The 20,619-nt window shown below is 41.7% G+C and overlaps 3 gene segments (V, D, J or C); 1 reads left to right on the forward strand and 2 right to left on the reverse strand.

Moving 5' to 3' along the window:
• The first annotated feature begins 1,747 nt into the window (after positions 1–1,747).
• On the forward strand, positions 1,748–2,949 carry LOC109199551 (Ig kappa-b4 chain C region-like). The segment is given in 2 exon segments: positions 1,748–1,895; positions 2,575–2,949. Coding segments are annotated over 2 exon segments (459 nt in total).
• Positions 2,950–9,317: 6,368 nt separating this feature from the next.
• On the reverse strand, positions 9,318–9,926 carry LOC109199573 (Ig kappa chain V region 3381-like). The segment is given in 2 exon segments: positions 9,318–9,760; positions 9,868–9,926. Coding segments are annotated over 2 exon segments (384 nt in total).
• Positions 9,927–18,831: 8,905 nt separating this feature from the next.
• On the reverse strand, positions 18,832–19,419 carry LOC112844677 (Ig kappa chain V region K-25-like). The segment is given in 2 exon segments: positions 18,832–19,256; positions 19,364–19,419. Coding segments are annotated over 2 exon segments (384 nt in total).
• Between the last annotated feature and the right edge of the window lie 1,200 nt (positions 19,420–20,619).

Below are 20,619 nucleotides of genomic sequence, written 5' to 3' on the forward strand. Positions count from 1 at the left end.
ATCTCTCCTGTTCCTGGAAACTACTGTCACAAACTCCTGTTACAAAGATGAGATAAAATTTTAAATGTATTTTTCTATTAAAGGATGCTGTCTGTTGGGTTTATCTAGGCACAAACCCCGCTGGAACACGAAACCAATAACTGTACGAAAAAAACAAAACAAGACAGAGCTCTTTGTCTTTGTGGCTCGCGAGGGAAGTCAGCCAAAGTTGAGGAAAAGATTCCTTCACCTGAACTCAGCCCACTTCCACTGATTCCTTCGCTACAGCCCTTTTTATTGTCAACAAGCAATCATTCATGAATATGGAATTACAAATACACGTGACATTCTTAAGCAGGCATATCTGAACAACATCAGTGTCTGTATTCTGTGTGTGTGGGTGTGTGTGTGTTTCCAGCCACACTATACATAGACATACGACCTTTCAATGAACTTTAACTGTGTGTATGAGGTATGCAGAAAAGCAGAAGTAAGCGTCTCGCTAAACTATAAAAACAGGAACTTGCAATAGGTCATGTCTCAAACGAACATTTAAAGGTGTGAAGTCTTGCACTTTAAGAAACAGAGCAGTCTGGTTCCTAAAGCTATAATGGAAATTATAAGGTCGAGGCTGCTTCCTCTCATCTCAGGGTGCACAGAGTGTGCACAGAATCCTTATCAGACCAAATAAGGATAAAATACTTTATCAGCATATGAATGATTATATATCTCTAAGCATAAATGATTCCATGTTTCTAAGCACAAATGACAATATAAAAAATATCAATTCCAACACTATCCAGGGTAGCTTTTTTGACAGTGTCCATGAATCGCTAAATTATTGTAGTGGAGGGGACTGTGTGTCCCAGGGATCCCAGGGGCTATCGTGTCGGTGACCCTACCTGGACCTGGGGGGTATAGAGGATGTTTGGGGAGTGTGAGTGTGTGTACAGTATTCATTTCTGTTTGTCTCTATGTTGTGTGAGTGCTGAGTATTTGTATATTGATTGATAGATTGAAGCCTTTATTTGTCACTTGCAGTTGCCTGCAGCAAAATCGGACCTTTCCGACCGCACATACAATACACAAACATCACAATGGGGAGACAGGTAGCATAAAGAAAACAATGAATGTATAACACAAAAGGGCAGTCGATGAGGAAAAAGAAACTCTGCTCATCCTGATCCCTAATGGGGGATCAGAAAGAGAAAACAGAAACAAAAACTTCTCAGCACAAAAGCACATTTATCTTCACAACACCATAAAACACAAGATAAGCAAAAGGGGAATATGCTAATGTGCACAGCAGCATCAAGGACGCTGCACTCTCTGCGCAACCTGAAGTGATGCTGCACCTCCGTCTACATCGGATGGGAGGTAAGGTTTTTTACCAAAAGGTGATCTTGCGGATTTCTTTTGTCTTTTCTCACTGTCCCTCTTCCCCTCTGTTTTTCTTTACCTCTCCTTTTCCTAAACTTCTCTTATCTGTCTTTCTCTTTACGATCCCCCGGTTATATCTGTTCCGATTGTAATCATTTTAAAAGTAAATAAATAAAAAAATAATAAAGATCAATCAAGTGATCTTGAGAAAATAAATCTGTTGAGAATTTTTCTTGGCCTTCAGACAATAATTCTGATTGCTTCAGTGCAGAACGGGACAGGAAAAAAAAAATGTAATCGTCCAAAATCTCATGGATTGAACTGTATTTAAACTAATATTTGTATGATGGTATTTGAAGAAGTCATATCAGCTGAGTCATGGCTGCTGTGCAAACAGTGAATTATGTTGTTGAGTTTTTTTGTTTCAGAGTCAGAGAGCCGTGTCTCTCTACAGTCAGAGGTTTTTGTACGGCGCCTCAATGAGTTTGTATCACTGTGGTGGACTTTTGGTGGAGGAACCAGACTGAATGTTGGAAGTAAGTTTATTCTGGTTTAACTATCAAATACTTTCATTTTTTATTAAAGTTCCTTTAACAATTTCTCTTCTGATTTTAAGAGAAAAGCACGTAGCTTTACAACAAGTTTGATGCTGGAATTTTTTATCATCCTCTTATGTCGTGAAGGGTAATTCAGATCTGCTCTCTCAAAATGTTATGTCTACATTTCAGTCAAATTAAAACTGAAAAAAAAATCAAACAATAATATAAAGAAGAAGAACTGTCAAGTATTGTTTGAAATTACTTTGAGTTTGTGTGAATTTTAAAAATTGTTTTAGATACACATGAAGAGCATTTTGTGTCACTGAATATATATTCTATTTATTTCTTTCCACTTAATATTATTGTAAGTCATGTACAATATTGATGACTTTAAACTTGTTTTGTTGTTGCCACATCTGCTTCTTTTATTTCCAGTGTAGTTTGAACATATTTCAGGTCAAACTGTGTGATGATTCTCTCTGTGCTGATATGCATGAGAGCTTTCTTAAAGGGAAGTGAAACAATGTGTGAGTTAATGACTGGTGGAGCAGAAAAAACACCTGACAGAAACTTCTTAACGGAGAAAATCAGCTCTTACAGTAAAGGTGTCCGACTGTCTGTGGTTTGATTGACAGCTGTGTGCTCCCTATGCTCTAAGCTGATTGGTGTCTCCTAGGTGATACCCGTCCCATCCTGACAGTGTTGCCCCCCTCCAGTGAGGAGCTACAGCAGGGGACTGCAACAATCACATGTCTGGCCAACAAGGGCTTCCCCTCAGACTGGAGTCTGTCCTGGAAGGTGGATGGCAGTGGCAGCATCAGCTGGGAGGAGAGCAGGAGCCCCGTGGTGCTGCAGAATGACGGCCTCTACAGCTGGAGCAGCACCCTGAGGCTCCCTGCAGACCGCTGGATGAAGGTGGGCTCTGTGACCTGTGAGGCCACCCAGGGCTGCCAGACTCTGGTCTCAGAGCCACTGAGGAGAGTCCAGTGTTCCCAGTCCTGACCTGACTCAACCTGATACTGGTTTAATCCTCTCATTCTCAACTCTGTTACTGTCTCTCCATCTTTCTTTTTACAGAACAAATAAAGACTAAAACTGTTATTTTCTTTCTCATAATGACAACATTCATGTTTTAGGTAATAAAGATGTTTTGCAAAGTGAATTTTGGTTGAATCAGACATTTTATTTTATTCAAATCTACAAACCTGCACTTGATGAATATATTTTTCATTTAGAAGAATTTAGACCAACTCTGCACTCCAACATGATGTCTTTATTTTACACTGGTAAAATAAAACATGAATGTTGCCATGGAAACAATCTCACCAGACTACAAAGCAAGTCTAAAGAAGAAAGAGTCTTTAGTGTCTCGTATGAGCTGTTTGTTCTGAGGAGAACTCACAGACAGGAGAGTCAACGAATACAAGGAGTGATTAGAAAGAATCTGAAGTACAAAGTTTTAATTTCATTGACGAACAAGGAGAAGATTAAATGAATGATGATATGAACAAAATATGAAAAAACACCTTCAGTTCAATAACAGCTTTTTCACTCATGTTCATGTTTGATGATATACAGTAAAATCTTAAATTCACAGATGTATTGTTTTTATTTTGACCCTCAATGATCAGGAACATTTTCAGATTTTTGTTTAGATAGATAGAGCAAACCACTGAATCTATATCAAGATAAAATCTAAGGACAAAGGTCATGAACCAGGGACCAGGAAGCAGAGTTGCAGTCTTACACGTCTCTCTGCAGCTTCTCTCCTCCTGCTACCCCCCCCCAAAAAACCCCATCTCCATTGAGACTGTGTCAGCTCCCAAACAGACAAAAAACAAACCAAAAACCAGCAATAAACAACTTAAACATAAAAAATCACAAAGAAAGAACAATACAGTATCCACATCTGAACCAAAGAGTAAAACAGTGAAATGTGGATTATTAAATATTAGGTCTCTCTCCTCCAAGTCTCTGTTAGTACATGACTTAATAATTGATCAACAAATCAATTTACTCTGCCTTACAGAAACCTGGTTGCAGCAGGATGATTATGTTAGTTTAAATGAATCAACACCCCCGAGTCATTCTAACTACCAGAAATCTCGAAGCACAGGCCGAGGGGGCGGTGTGGCAGCAATTTTTCACACCAGTCTATTAATTAATGAAAGACCAAGACAGACTTTTAATTCATTTGAAAGCCTGATGCTTAGCCTCGTCCACCCCAGCTGTAAAACTCAGAAACCAGTCTTACTTGTTATCATCTATCGTCCACCTGGGCCTTACACAGAGTTTCTCTCTGATTTCTCAGACTTTTTATCTGATTTAGTTCTCAGCTCAGATAAAATAATTATTGTGGGTGATTTTAACATCCATGTAGATGCTAAAAATGACAGCCTCAACCTGGCATTTAATCTGTTATTAGACTCAATTGGCTTCTCTCAGAATGTAAAAGAACCCACCCACCACTTTAATCACACTCTAGATCTTGTTTTAACATATGGCATAGAAACTGAACATTTAACAGTGTTTCCTGAAAACCCTCTGCTGTCTGATCATTTCCTGATAACATTTACATTTACAATAATTGATTACACAGCAGTGGAGAGTAGACTTTATCACAGTAGATGTCTTTCTGAAAGTGCTGTTACTAAGTTTAAGAATATAATCCACCCACTGTTATCATCTTCAATGCCCTGTACCAACATAGAGCAGAGCAGCTATCTCAAGTCAAGTCAAGTCAAGTCAAGTCAAGTTGGCTTTATTGTCACTTCAACCATATACAGTTTGTACACAGTGAAGCGAAACAACGTTCCTCCAGGACCAAGGTGCTACATGCAACATAAATAAATTTACAACATAAATTAACAGAAAAACACTAAACTAGCTAACTAGAGACAGGACAGACTGACCTAACATAAATTACAACATAAATTAACAAAAAACAAAAACAAAAACTAACTATCCAACTAAAACTAACTATCTAACTAGGTAGGTAGTGCAAGGTAACAGTAAACATACTTGGTATGTAGGTAGTGTTGGACAGTAAACATAATAATATTGTGCAAAAAGAGCATTTACTGGTTGATGCTTTGAGGTAGTTGAGTTGAGCTGAGTGATAGAGAGTGTGTGTGTGTGTGTGTGTGTGTGTGTGTGTGTGTGTGTGTGTGTGTGTGTGTGTGTGTTTATCAGTCCAGTCCTTTTTTGTTGAGGAGACGGATGGCTTGTGGAAAAAAGCTGTTGCACAGTCGGGATGTGTGTGCCCGAATGCTTCGGTACCTTTTTCCAGATGGCAGGAGTGTGAAGAGTGTGTGAGAGGGGTGTGTCCAATCAGCCACAATGCTGGTGGCTTTGCGAATGCAGCGTGTGTTGTAGATGTCCTTAATAGAGGGGAGAGAGACCCCGATGATCTTCTCTGCTGTTCCCACTATCCGCTGTAGGGTCTTGCGGTCCGATATGGCACAGTTCCCAAACCAGACAGTGATACAGCCGCTCAGGATGCTCTCGATAGTTCCTCTATAGAAGGTGGTCAGGATCGGTGGTGGAAGCTGGGCCTTTCTCAGTCTTCTCAGAAAGAAGAGACGCTGTTGGGCTTTCTTGTGCAGGAAGCTGGTGTTGAGGGACCAGCCGAGGTCCTTCTCCAGGTGGACTCCCAGGAATTTGGTGCTGTCAACGATCTCCACAGAGGAGCCGTTGATGCTCAGCGGTGAGTGGTCGCCTCGTGTCCTCCTAAAGTCGACAACCATCTCTTTTGTCTTGTCAACATTCAGAGACAGGTTGTTGTCTTTACACCAGTCCGTTAGCCTCTGCACTTCCTCTCTGTACGCTGACTCGTCGTTCTTGCTAATGAGACCCACCACGGTCGTGTCATCAGCGAACTTAATGATGTGATTTGAACTGTGTGTTGCTACACAATCATGAGTCAGCAGTGTGAACAGCAGAGGACTGAGCACACAGCCTTGTGGGGCCCCAGTGCTCAGTGTGGTGGTGCTGGAGGTGCAGTTCCCGATCCGTACTGTCTGAGGCCTTCCGGTCAGAAAGTCCAGGATCCAGTTGCAGAGGGAGGTGTTCAGGCCCAACAGGCTCAGCTTTCCGATCAGCTGTTGGGGGATGATCGTGTTGAATGCTGAGCTGAAATCTATGTACAGCATTCGAACGTGTGTGTCCTTCTTGTCCAAGTGCGTGAGGGCAAGATGGAGTGCAGTGGAGATGGCGTCGTCCGTTGAGCGGTTATGGCGGTACGCAAATTGCAGTGGGTCCAGTGAGGGGGGCAGCAGGGTCTTGATGTGTCTCATGACGAGCCGCTCGAAGCACTTCATGATGGTGGGTGTAAGTGCAACAGGACGGTAGTCGTTGAGACAGGACACAGAAGACTTCTTGGGAACGGGGACGATGGTGGTGGCCTTGAAGCACGTGGGAACGACGGCACTGCTCAGAGAGATGTTGAAGATGTCGGTGAGAACATCTGCCAGCTGTTCAGCACATTCTCTGAGCACTCTGCCTGGGATGTTGTCTGGTCCAGCAGCTTTACGTGGGTTGACTCTGCGTAGAGTTTTCCTCACCTCCGCTGTAGTGAGACACAGCACCTGGTCGTTCGGAGGAGGGGTGGACTTCCTCGCCGCCACGTCGTTCTGCCTGTCGAACCGAGCGTAGAAGTTGTTCAGCGCATCTGGGAGGGAGCCGTCACCATCACAGGCAGGTGATGTCGTCCTGTAGTTAGTGATGGCTTGTAAGCCCTGCCACATGCGCCGTGTGTCGCCGCTGTCCTTGAAGTGGTTGTGGATTCTCTGGGCGTGTGCACGCTTCGCCTCTCTGATGGCCCGAGAAAGTTCGGCCCTAGCTCTACTAAGCGCCAACGCTGAACGCTACTCCAACAGAGGTCGATTATCTTGTTAAAAATTTTACCTCCTCACTACGTACGACTCTGGATACTGTAGCTCCTGTGAAAACTAAGGCCTCAAATCAGAAGTACCTGACTCCGCGGTATAATTCTCAAACACGTAGCCTAAAGCAGATAACTCATAAGCTGGAGAGGAAATGGCGTGTCACAAATTTAGAGGATCATCATTTAGCCTGGAGAAATAGTTTGCTGCTTTATAAGAAAGCCCTCCGCAAAGCCAGAACATCTTACTATTCGTCACTGATTGAAGAAAATAAATTACCAATAATCATCCCACAGATGTAATATTATCTACAGCTACTCTTAGTACCATTGATGTTAAGTTAGACTCTTTTTCTCCAATTGATCTTTCTGAGTTAACTTCAATAATTAATTCCTCCAAACCATCAACGTGTCTTTTAGACCCCATTCCTACAAAACTGCTCAAAGAAGTCCTGCCATTAATTAATTCTTCAATCTTAAATATGATCAACCTATCTCTAATAATCGGCTATGTACCACAGGCCTTCAAGCTGGCTGTAGTTAAACCTTTACTTAGAAAGCCATCTCTAGACCCAGCAGTCTTAGCTAATTATAGGCCAATCTCCAACCTTACTTTCATATCAAAAATCCTTGAAAGAGTAGTTGTCAAACAGCTAACAGATCATCTGCAGAGGAATGGCTTATTTGAAGAGTTTCAGTCAGGTTTCAGAGCTCATCACAGCACAGAAACAGCTTTAGTGAAGGTTACAAATGATCTTCTTATGGCCTCTGACAGTGGACTCATCTCTGTGCTTGTCCTGCTAGACCTTAGTGCAGCGTTCGATACTGTCGACCATAATATCCTATTAGAGCGATTAGAACATGCTGTAGGTATTACAGGTAATGCAATGCAGTGGTTTGTATCATATCTATCTAACAGACTCCAATTTGTACATGTAAATGGAGAGTCCTCTTCACCCACTAAGGTTAATTATGGAGTTCCACAGGGTTCAGTGCTAGGACCAATTCTGTTTACATTATACATGCTTCCCTTAGGCAGCATCATTAGAAGACATAGCATTAATTTTCACTGCTATGCAGATGACACGCAGCTCTATCTATCCATGAAGCCAGGTAACACACACCAATTAGTTAAACTGCAGGAATGTCTTAAAGACATAAAGACCTGGATGGCCGCCAACTTTCTGCTTCTTAATTCAGATAAAACTGACGTTATTGCCCTGAAAATCTTAGAAATATGGTATCTAACCAGATTCTTACTCTGGATGGCATTACCTTGGCCTCCAGTAACACTGTGAGGAACCTTGGAGTCATTTTTGACCAGGGCATGTCCTTCAACGCACATATTAAACAAATATGTAAGACTGCTTTCTTCCATTTGCGCAACATCTCTAAAATTAGAAATATCCTGTCTCAGAGTGACGCTGAAAAACTAGTTCATGCATTCATTACTTCCAGGCTGGACTACTGTAATTCATTATTATCAGGATGTCCTAAAAACTCTCTGAAAAGTCTTCAGCTAATCCAAAATGCTGCAGCAAGAGTCCTGACAGGGACTAGAAAGAGAGAGCAGATTTCTCCAGTATTGGCTTCCCTTCATTGGCTTCCTGTTAAATCCAGAATTGAATTCAAAATCCTGCTCCTCATATACAAGGTCTTAAATAATCAGGCCCCATCTTATCTTAATGACCTTGTAGTATCATATCACCCTATTAGAGCACTTCGCTCTCGCTCTGCAGGCTTACTTGTTGTTCCTAGAGTATTTAAAAGTAGAATGGGAGGGAGAGCCTTCAGTTTTCAGGCCCCTCTTCTGTGGAACCAGCTTCCAGTTTGGATTCGGGAGACAGACACTATCTCTACTTTCAAGATTAGGCTTAAAACTTTCCTTTTTGCTAAAGCATATAGTTAGGGCTGGACCAGGTGACCCTGAATCCTCCTTTAGTTATGCTGCAATAGACGTAGGCTGCCGGGGATTCCCATGATGCATTGAGTTTTTCCTTTCCAGTCACCTTTCTCACTCACTATGTGTTAATAGACCTCTCTGCATCGAATCATATCTGTTATTAATCTCTGTCTCTCTTCCACAGCATGTCTTTATCCTGTCTTCCTTCTTTCACCCCAACCGGTCGCAGCAGATGGCCCCGCCCCTCCCTGAGCCTGGTTCTGCCGGAGGTTTCTTCCTGTTAAAAGGGAGTTTTTCCTTCCCACTGTCACCAAAGTGCTTGCTCATAGGGGGTCATATGATTGTTGGGTTTTTCTCTGTATTTATTATTGTGCTATCTACTGTACAATATAAAGCGCCTTGAGGCGACTTTTGTTGTGATTTGGCGCTATATAAATAAAATTGAATTGAATTGAATTGAATGAACAAGACTTATCCTGGTATCTGTTAATGGCCCACGTTTGTTCTTTGGTTAAATATATATTTGAAAGTTGAACACAACATGTATGCGATAGCAGTAGGATGCAATTTTTTGATGAATCACTTTTGTGTGTGTGTGTGTGCGTGTGTGTGTGTGTGTGTGTGTGTGTGTGTGTGTGTGTGTGTCCTCAGTGAACTGTATCAGTCTCTGCAGTATCTTCCAGCTGCAGCAGTCACTTCAGTTTCTGTTCAGTCTGACTGAGGGAGGTTTTTGTACGACTGTTTTTCACTGTGTGAACACATACTGACTGTTAGGATAGTGAAAACTCTGACAGTAATAAACTGCTGCATCTTCAGCCTGGACTCCACTGATGGTCAGAGTGAAGTCAGAGTTTGATCCACTGCCTGTAAAACGATCTGAAGTCCCTGATTGTCGAGTGCTAGTGTAGTAAATAAGACGTTTGGGAGTTTCTCCATCTTTCTGTTGGTACCAGGCTAAACAGTGAGAGCTGCCAGAAACATGAACATTCTGACTGGTCCTACACTTGATGTTCACAGATCCTCCCACAGCAGAGCTCACTGCTCCAGGCTGAGTCACTGTGATCTGTCCTCTGGACTCTGAGGATACAGAGACAAAAACATAAAGCAGCTTCATGGTTTTGTGGGCTTCATTTCAGAGGGACAGATGTTGATAGAGGAGAGGAGTTTGATTCTCTGGACTTTACCTGTGAAGCAGCAGCAGAGGAGAGTCCAGATGAGGACGCAGATCAAAGTCATGTTTTTGATGAGGAGGATTTCTGTGGCTTCTGTTGTGATGAAGGACAGCTGTCAGTCATCCAGTCTTCAACTCTCAGGACTATAAACTCTCCCAGAGCACTGGAGCATGGTGCTGCTGATGCAAAGTGCCTCTCTATGGAAATCATCTGACTGACTTCAGCATGATTACGTAAGCAATCATCACAGTGTGAATTCACAGGTGTCATTTCAATCGGCCAGCATGTTTTGAGTAAAATGTAAAATGGTATAATTTAATTTTTTTGGTGTGGGATGCACTTTCCAGGCCCCAAGTATTTGATTGTTGTTGCTTTTATCTTTTATTCATTAAGGATCTCTAAGTCTTCTTCTGATCTACAAACAGGTGCTGTAGACTAAAAACAGATTTAAACATTCATTCAGCTACAGCTATAAAAGTGATGATGAATGATATCTTCAAGGCAATTAAACTTTTTGTGTGACTTTCTCCTGGACTGGTTCCAACATGGACTTGGATCAGTTTGTGATGCTGTTTAGTGATGGATCAATCAAATTAACATGATCAAGATGTCAGAGTCAGTCTGGATTAGACTTTGCCAGTAAAACATTTAAAAGATCAGGAACATTTCCAAGATGAAGTTTTTTCAGCATGATTGGAAGAGAAAATTACAAAGGAGAAAACTCATCTGAAGCAAATCACATCATCTGCCAAAGATGTTGGAGCCAAAGTTATGGCACTGATGTTTTTGGCTGCCAGTGTAGCTGGGCCACTAGTGTTTATTGATAATGTTACTGCTGATAGAGGTAGCAGGGTGAAATGTGAAGTGTACACAGCTATACTCTCTGCTCACATTCAACCAAGTGCTGCAACACTCACTGGACAACCCTTCACAGTATAAATGGATAATGACCCCCAAAAGAGTTTAAAAACCAACAGAGACTTTCTCGGCAAAGAAATATGATATTCTTCAATAGTCAAGTCACCTTATTTCACCTCAACAGAGCATGCTTTCCTGTCATTATATACTAAACTGGATGCAGGGAGACCCAAAAACAAGCAGAAATTGAAGATGGCTTCAGTAAAGACCTAGCAGAGCATTTTGGTGCATTTGGGGATCTCCATTGGTTCAAGACTTTAGGCAGTCATTGTCTACGACAGATTTATATCCAAGTATTAAAAATTATTATTATATTTAGAATTATCCTTGTTTATCCAATTAATTGTGTGCCTCTGAAAATGGCACACAATCTCTAAATATGGCTGTGATTCCCAACCAGCTGATACAAAATTGAACTCCAAAAACTTCTCATGCCCTTAAAGGATAAGGAGTTGTTGTGGAAACTTTAACAATAACGTCTGTGAAGGTTCTCAGTCTGAAGAGGCTTCTCGGATGAGAGATGAAACGTCTTCAAGCAACTTAAAGAAGTTCAAACGCTTTTCTTTCCAAGCCCCTTAGACTTTAACAATAACCTGCAATACACCCAGTGAGCATTTTGAAGTGATTTAATTAACAAATTGCAACGTGGAGAAAACGATCACCAAACAGTTTTCTGAGGAAGGACACCGCCCTGAATTATTGTTAAACCTTCCCAAACACTCTCGAAACAAATAACATTCCATAGCATATCATATATCTCTGTGCCTTCAGTATAGAGATATATGCTGGCAGGCTATAAGAGAATTAGCTAACACTGCTGAGAGGACCAGTTGCTGGCTATGGTTAAAAAGGGCTGACATCACTTGGGCAGCTAAGGCAGTCAGCTAACCGCGAGATACACGCCCAGGATTGATCGACCCGTGGTGGGCCTGCCTCAACAGGGGGAGTCAAAGGGGTAAAACATAGCATTAGAAGTTTTGCTGGTTGACTGATACAGCTGTCTCAGGGCCTCCTGGGGACTGTGCAGGTAACCTCATGGTAGTGAAACCAAAAGGAGGAATGAAAGAAAGGAAAGGAAAATGTTCTGCTCTTCTTCCCTCTGCTTTTCTTCCCTTTTCTGGGAGGCAGTGGGGAGGTAGAGCGTACAGCCCGAGCCGGCGGGGAGGTGTGGGAAGCCACATTGGGCGCCCCCCTTCCGGCTCTCCTCTCTACTCTCTCCTATCTTATCCATCTTGTCTTACTTCTCTCTATTACATTTTCTATCCCTTTGAAGAAGTGAGGCTTCATAAATATTTCTCAGTCGCAGGGAATAGATAGAAGAAAATAAACTGTAGAAAACTAAACAGAAGAAAGAAGAAATAACAATTTAACACAAACCAGTGACTCCGGGGCCTGATCAACCCTGGCAGGGCCTCCTTGGATAAGGGTGTCTAGTGATAATGGCCGAAACACCCGATGAATCCAAGGTCCACTAATGACAATGTGTTCCAAATTTTAATATGATAATGTAGATCAGATTTCTAATCCCTAAACCTAACCAAGGAAAAAAGCTTGGGTAAAAGACCAAAAGTTGAGGCACACAACGATGTGTGCTGCTGGTAAAGTTTCTGGGCTGCCTTTCCTCAAAACAGCCATCCCCTCAAGAGTCTCTCCATTTAAAGCAAGGCATTATCAGGGACTGTATCATCTAGTCCTTTTGCTGAATCAGTCCAGCTCATCCTTGACCCCCTCCTCACAGAGAGAATTATGACCTTGTTTTCTGCTTAGCCGTCACCTAAGAATTTGCATCCCTGATAAGGAGGAGTCTCACTATCTGTTTAATGTCTCCCGTTACAATGTCCCCACTGTGACACTGTGTGTTATAGAGTATAAGGCCTATTTGTAGTGCACATGCACACAACTAAGTAAGAAAGTGATATTACTATCACTAATGTGATATGATTAAATATGTGATTAATACATAAGAGAATAAATCTGCCACCACTGAGTTTTGTGGGCCTTGAAGGTCTGCACTTCAGTCACATCCTAACTGTTTAAGTCAGACTCCACTGTGTTGATGTACAGAGTAAAATTGTGAAAGTGTGTCATTGTCCAAAAACTTCTGGATCTAACTGTAATTCATCTCACTTTGTATGATGGTATTTGAAGAAGTCATCAGCTGAGTCATTGCTGCTGTGCAAACAGTGAATTATTTTGTTGAGTTTGTTTGTTTCAGAGTCAGAGAGCCGTGTCTCTCTACAGTCAGAGGTTTTTGTACGGCGCCTCAATGACTTTGTATCACTGTGGTACACGTTCGGTGGAGGAACCAGACTGAATGTTGGAAGTAAGTTTATTCTGGTTTACTATCAAATACTGTCTTTATATTAAATATCATTAAACTATTTCATTTCTGATTTTTGATTGAGAGAAAAGCTCGAAAATTTAGAGGAAGTTTGATGCTGGAATTTTTTATCATCCTCTTATTTCATGAAGGGTAATTCAGATCTGCTCTGTCAAAATGTTATGTCTACATTTCAGTCAAATTAAAACTGGAAAAAAATATATATAAATATGATCTCTGATGTCTTTAGTTTGTCAAGTATTGTTTGAAATTACTTTGAGTTTATGTGAACTTTAAAAATTGTTTTAGATATACATGAAGAGCATTTTGTGTCGCTGAATATATATTCTATTTATTTGTTTCCAATTAATATTAATGTAAGTCATGTACAATATTGATGACTTTAAACTTGTTTTGTAAATGTTGCCACATCTGCTTCTTTTATTTCCAGTGTAGTTTGAACATATTTCAGGTCAAACTGTGTGATGATTCTCTCTGTGCTGATATGCATGAGAGCTTTCTTAAAGGGAAGTGAAACAATGTGTGAGTTAATGACTGGTGGAGCAGAAAAAACACCTGACAGAAACTTCTTAACGGAGAAAATCAGCTCTTACAGTAAAGGTGTCCGACTGTCTGTGGTTTGATTGACAGCTGTGTGCTCCCTATGCTCTAAGCTGATTGGTGTCTCCTAGGTGATACCCGTCCCATCCTGACAGTGTTGCCCCCCTCCAGTGAGGAGCTACAGCAGGGGACTGCAACAATCACATGTCTGGCCAACAAGGGCTTCCCTCAGACTGGAGTCTGTCCTGGAAGGTGGATGGCAGTGGCAGCATCAGCTGGGAGGAGAGCAGGAGCCCCGTGGTGCTGCAGAATGACGGCCTCTACAGCTGGAGCAGCACCCTGAGGCTCCCTGCAGACCGCTGGATGAAGGTGGGCTCTGTGACCTGTGAGGCCACCCAGGGCTGCCAGACTCTGGTCTCAGAGCCACTGAGGAGAGTCCAGTGTTCCCAGTCCTGACCTGACTCAACCTGATACTGGTTTAATGCTCTCATTCTCAACTCTGTAACTGTCTCTCCATCTTTCTTTTTTAAGAACAAATAAAGACTAAAACTGTTATTTTCTTTCTCATAATGACAACATTCATGTTTTAGGTAATAAAGATGTTTTGCAAAGTGAATTTTGGTTGAATCAGACATTTTATTTTATTCAAAATCTACAAACCTGCACTTGATGAATATATTTTTTAATTTTAATTTACATGAATTTAGACCAACTCTGCACTCCAACATGATGTCTTTATTTTACACTGGTAAAATAAAACACAGGCTGAAAGAACCATTAAGAAACCTATCTATGCCTTTATTGCCTCTAGATTAGACTACTGTAACTCCCTCTATTTTGGCCTCCAATCTACCCTTCTCTGCAGACTGCAGCTTGTTCAAAATGCGGCGGCATGCCTCTTAACTGGAACTGGCAGATTTGATTCTATCACCTCTGTCTTCGCTGACCTGCATTGGCTTCCTATCAAATACCGTATTGATTTTAAATTACTATTGCTTACCTTTAAAATTGTAAATAACATTGCTCCCAGCTATCGTGTTGAACTTCTCAGCTTGTAGACTCCTAGTAGAGCACTGAGATCAACGGGCCAGTTGCTCTTAGTGCAACCTAGTGCACGGTTGAGGACCAGAGGGGATCGTGATTTTGCCATAGCTGCACCCAAACTCTGGAATAATCTTCCTATTGCTATTCGTGAGTCTGAATCAGTTCAGTCTTTTAAATCACGGTTGAAATCCTTTTTATTCAATTTAGCCTTCCCTAGTTAGTGTTTGTATCCTGCAAATGTTCTTTTATGTAGTTTTAATTATTTTATTTTATTTTATTACTGAATAATCTCCTAGTCGAGTTGCTTTTGTATTTTCTTTTACATATTTTACTGCGCTGCGGCTAATTAGTACTCTCCACCTGTTGGTGTATTTATTCCCTGTTAATGTTTCCTTTCTCTAAATTATTGTATTACTGTAAAGCACTTTGGTGTACCGCTGGTTTTAAATGTGCTATACAAATAAAGTTGTATTGTACTGTAAGAAAATCTGCATTTTGGCAAATGCTGAAAAATGAGTTATAAAATTTAAAAAATTTTAAATTTAAAAAAGATTCAAAGTGTTTATTTTCCTATGTACAAAGAAAAAGCATTTCCCTGTGCAACTAAATTCTTTCTTTGCTGCCCACACACAGATGTCCGGTTAATATATGCAAATAGAAATATAAAATCCAAGAGTATAAATAAATAAATGAAGACAAAATTTAAGTGTGAAATAGATGTGTGTGCAAAAGAGCTGTGAGCTTAATATGCAAGGTGACCTAATGTGCAAAAATTATTATTACTGTTGAAATAGGTCAGCTGTTCAAGAGTCTAGTAGCAGTGGGGAAGAAGGAGTTCTTGAATCGGGATCTTCTAGATTTCACACCGAGGGCAGAAGAGTGAACAGTCTATGTTGGGGGTGTGTGGAGTCTTTGAGGATGGAGGCAGCTCCTCTGGACTCTGCGATGGTAGATGCAGAGAGGGCAGTGGAGTCCTGATGATCTTCTCCACAGTTCAATTCAATTCAGTTTTATTTATATAGCGTTTATGAAGTGGCTGTTTGGTCTCTCCAATGCCACATCTGGTCCAATTGTGGTTTGGTTTATGTGGCCCAGGCATATAGAAAAAAGGTCTGGCCCGGATCCAGCATCAAGCTGGCACTTCTGACTGGCTGGTTTCATTGCAGGGTGTATGTCTGCTGATCCAGGTTGGTTTGGTTGGGGGAACTTTCTGACTTGTGTGGTGGTAACAATATTGTCAATACAGGTGCTGATGTACCCAGTCACATATTCAGCATAGTCCTGTCTATTGACAGAAAAGTCCTCCACGGTGGCTGCAGTTTGAAACACATCCCAATCTGTTTGAGCAAAACAGTCCTGTAGGATGCGCTCAGACTCTGGGGTCCAGAGTTTCACAGGTTTGATGACAGGGTTCAATTGTTTCAGTTTCTGCCTGTAAGCCAGAACAGAGAGATGTGGTCAGACTGCTCAGTCTGACACGGTGTAGCCCTATGTGTGAGTTGTGATCCCGGCTCGTAGTTCTTTGAGTTTGTTTTCCAGGAACCTGTTGTTGGCCAATAAGAGGCTGGGTAGCAGTGGTCGATTAGCCCGAGCTTTTAGCCTAGCATGGAGCCCCCCCTTGCCTCGCTTACGTCATCGTCTCTGAAGCGCTTTCCTGGAGTCGGCTGACTAACTAGGGCTCGGTGCTTCGGGACCTTCCTGGGAGTGGTGTTGGAGGTGGCGGTGGCAGCGTTGGGAAGGTTACTTTTAAAAAGTATTCCACTACAGATAACAGAATACCTCAAATGTATTTGCCCAAAAATGTATTTTGTAACGTATTCCGTTAAGTTACTCAGTCAGAGTAACCTATTCTGAATACTTTGGATTACTTAATATATTATCATGCTTTTTACAACTACATGAATGTACTATTGCTGTGTGATTTATTACTATTGCTGAAGGCTACTCGCCATAGCAATATCTAACTAGATTTTTAAATCTTAATATAAAATGAATAACAGTAGGTGGACATTAGGTAAGGCTGCACTTTTTGCAGCGATCTCGTATAGAAAACTATTCGGCGCGTTATATATAAAACAGGTCCGCGGCTCCGAACCGTAGTAAAGGGACCTCTGGCTAATACGTCGGGTTCGTGTCGGGCTCGTAGCCAAAAACTAGCTTTACTTTGTTGTCTGGGTCAACTTTGCTAGCGAGACACAGAGAGAGGCGTTGAAAGGCTGCTCCAACGGAACACAGTGTACGATCGAGTCTTAATAGCTTACTTACAACTGGGCTCGTCAGGCACTCTTTTTGGCTGCAGTGGTTATTATTATATTTACATGCTTCCATCTCCCGTTTCTGCTCGGTGACAACTCGTACTTTTCCACTCTCCTTCTTCTCCCTCCCTCGCTCACAGACACATAACAGGTATGGCAGTCCATTCCCCCTGCATGGATTTCACTGCCCATGAGGCTACATTCTTTAGGGCTATGCCTGTAACACTGCGTATTGCCTTCATATTAAATAATTTTTTTGAATAATAATTTTTTTAAATATTTCTTCAGTCATTATGTGGGCCGCAAGTAGAGGTGACATGGGCCGCGACTTCAAATGCTTCAGGAGCTTTCAGCTCAGCACAGCATTAACACCGCGGAAATACACGGATACATCCATAAACTCGAGACAGAATTCACGATGCGTTTTCAGGACTTTGAGGTGTATGGACCAATGTTTTCTTTTCTAATCAAACCAGAAAGCTTTAATGAGCAGCTGGATTTACCTCACATGAACTGGCTGGACACAAAAGACATCGAAATGCAGCTTATTGAACTGAAAAGCTCGACTCTGTTGGGGGTTTGCAAAACTACGAACGCAGCTGGAATCCACAGCTGTGCATGTTCATGGAGCTTGCATTTTCACCTGCTGGACATCACTACCTGTCAAGTTTAACTGTCTTCAGAACATTGCAGAGGCCTTATTGAAAGTATTTGGCTCTACATATCTGTGTGAGCACATTTTCACTCACATGAAGCGTGTCCTCAGGTAGCCGTCTGAATGCTGGACACTTGGAGACCAGAGATCACATTAACATGTGTGTCTCTGTATTAACAAACATGTCATATTGGCCCAGTTTATTTTTCTTATCATTGTTGTGAGGAGACCATAAATAGCATTTGCATTTTCTGTTGTACAGTTCATTTGCTGTTATGGATAAAAAGTGTCTTGTTTTGTTTTAAAAAAAAGCTGCTAACTCTTCACTCATAGCTGCCAACATCTGCGAACAAATATAATTCTATAAAGTTGTTCTATATAGTGTGTAACTGTTAATATAGAGCGTTATTAAATTTATTGCTAATCCAATTGTAACCCAGTGTTAAAAATGGGATCAAAAGCATAAATATTGATACTCTTTTGATTATACTACTCATTTCACAATGGGAATAAATACTGATAAAATATTATATAAGACTATGTAAGAATCCGTCCATTCACTGTCTGAACAGAGTTTCATCATGTTATTTTTGCACTATTATTATTCCGGCACATGTTGTTATTACATGGGTTGATTAAGGTACAAATTAGGCTGACATCTGGGGCCAGAGCTGAAACTGTTCTGGGCCAGCACAGGACCAGCAGTGTGTCTGCAACTGGCCTTGTGCTGGCCCATTTGTGGGCCAACTCTGCCAAACCAGGTCTGGGCCACCAAAGAGCCGTCATTCTTTGCAGTATGTGGGCCATGTGTAAGCACATTGTGTGGGCCAGATCAGGGCCATACCAATTTTGCAATGTGGGTGATGTGATGTGGGTTTATGTTACACTTCTTTTGCCCCGAATCACATTTTATTCACTACTGTTGTGTTTCTACATCATTGTAAATAAAGTCATTGTCCACATCACAGCTTGGAGTCTGTCTTGGGTTCACTCCATGCTCTGGCGACAGCCCTGACACTTGATTAGAGGTTATGGCTTTTTTCCACTGCGGTCATCAAAGGTTATGACTAAGATTCATCCTGGTATCTGTTACTGGCCCACGTTTGTTCTTTAGTTAATTATATATTTGCAAGTTGAAAACAACATGCATGAGATAGCAGTGGGACACATATTTGTGTTGAATGGCTTTATTTTGTGTGTGTGTGTGTGTGTGTGTCCTCAGTGAACTGTATCAGTCTCTGCAGTATCTTCCAGCTGCAGCAGTCAGTTCAGTTTCTGTTCAGTCTGACTGAGGTAGGTTTTTGTACGACTGTTTTTCACTGTGTGAACACATTCTGACTGTTAGGATAGTGAAAACTCTGACAGTAATAAACTGCTGCATCTTCAGCCTGGACTCCACTGATGGTCAGAGTGAAGTCAGAGTTTGATCCACTGCCTGTAAAACGAGCTGGAATCCCTGATTGTCGAGTGCTAGCAAAGTAAACGAGCAGTTTAGGAACTCCTCCATCTCTCTGTTGGTACCAGGATAAAAGATGGTTGTTGTTCCAAACATGAACATTCTGACTGGTCCTACACTTGATGCTCACAGATCCTCCCACAGCAGAGCTCACTGCTCCAGGCTGAGTCACTGTATATTGTCCTCTGGACTCTGAGGATACAGAGACAAAAACATAAAGCAGCTTCATGGTTTTGTGGGCTTCATTTCAGAGGGACAGATGTTGATAGAGGAGAGGAGTTTGATTCTCTGGACTTTACCTGTGAAGCAGCAGCAGAGGAGAGTCCAGATGAGGACGCAGATCAAAGTCATGTTTTTGATGAGGAGGATTTCTGTGGCTTCTGTTGTGATGAAGGACAGCTGTCAGTCATCCAGTGTTCAACTCTCAGGACTATAAACTCTCCCAGAGCACTGGAGCATGGTGCTGCTGATGCAAAGTGCCTCTCTATGGAAATGATCTGACTGACTTCAACAGGATTACATCACAAGCAGTCATCACAACGTGAATTCACAGGTGTCATTTCGGTCAGTCAACATGGTTTGAGAGACATTTGTAAAAACATCTAAATGATATGATTCATATTTATTCAGAAATGTATATTTTAACATCCCCTGGTCTAGTTTTGTTTTGGTTGCTCTGGCTCCAAGTCAGCACAGACTTGGATCAGTCTCATGATGCTGTTTAGTAATGGATAGGGATGGGTATCGAAAACCGGTTCTTGTTGAGAACCGGTTCCCACTGTTTCAATTCCTTGGAATCGTTTGCCATTTTTGCAAACGATTCCCTTAGCGATTCCAGTCGCCCCGAATGACGTCACCACGTTGCGGAGAGTCGGAGCGTACCTAGCAGGAAACACAGCGCCTAAGCGGCTCAAACGCTTAAAAGTTTGTTTATACTTTACGAGAACGGATGACAACAGGGCAACTTGCAATACTTGCAAAGTAGATATTTCATTAAGGGAGGAAACACTACGAATTTGCAAAAGCATTTGCTCACAAAACACGCGATGAACTTAAATGAATGTCTTTAATTCCGCTCCGGACTCGTGAATCTCAACCCAGCAGCAGCAGCTGTAACGTTTGCACGTTATCTCCCGTTAATGCGGCAGGTAAATAATCAACTAACAGTGCATATTATGTTAGCGCGATCTGCTTTATTACAAAACCTGCCATTACTGTGCATTTAGGTGACCATGATGAGAGAGACAGACAGAGTCTGGCTGGCGCTCGCTGGCAGTTGTCGCTGCAATCCACCGGTAGCGTCTCTTTTCAGGCCCGAATGTCACCGAGCAGTGACTAGTTTGTGGTCAAAACCTTGAAGCCATTTGCCACAGCAGATGGTAAGTGAATGTGTTTAATTGTAGGCAGGGACATTACTGGATATTCTTGTGTAATTGCTACAGAATAATTTATGTTATACTTTGTTATTGCTACAGAAGAATATTTATTTTATTATTTTACATTTACAATTTTCCCCGGGGACCCTGTGACACCCCATTGAAGAGCCGTAGGCTGT

Source organism: Oreochromis niloticus, unplaced genomic scaffold (genome assembly GCF_001858045.2).
Source record: "Oreochromis niloticus isolate F11D_XX unplaced genomic scaffold, O_niloticus_UMD_NMBU tig00000736_pilon, whole genome shotgun sequence".
NCBI lineage: Eukaryota > Metazoa > Chordata > Actinopteri > Cichliformes > Cichlidae > Oreochromis > Oreochromis niloticus.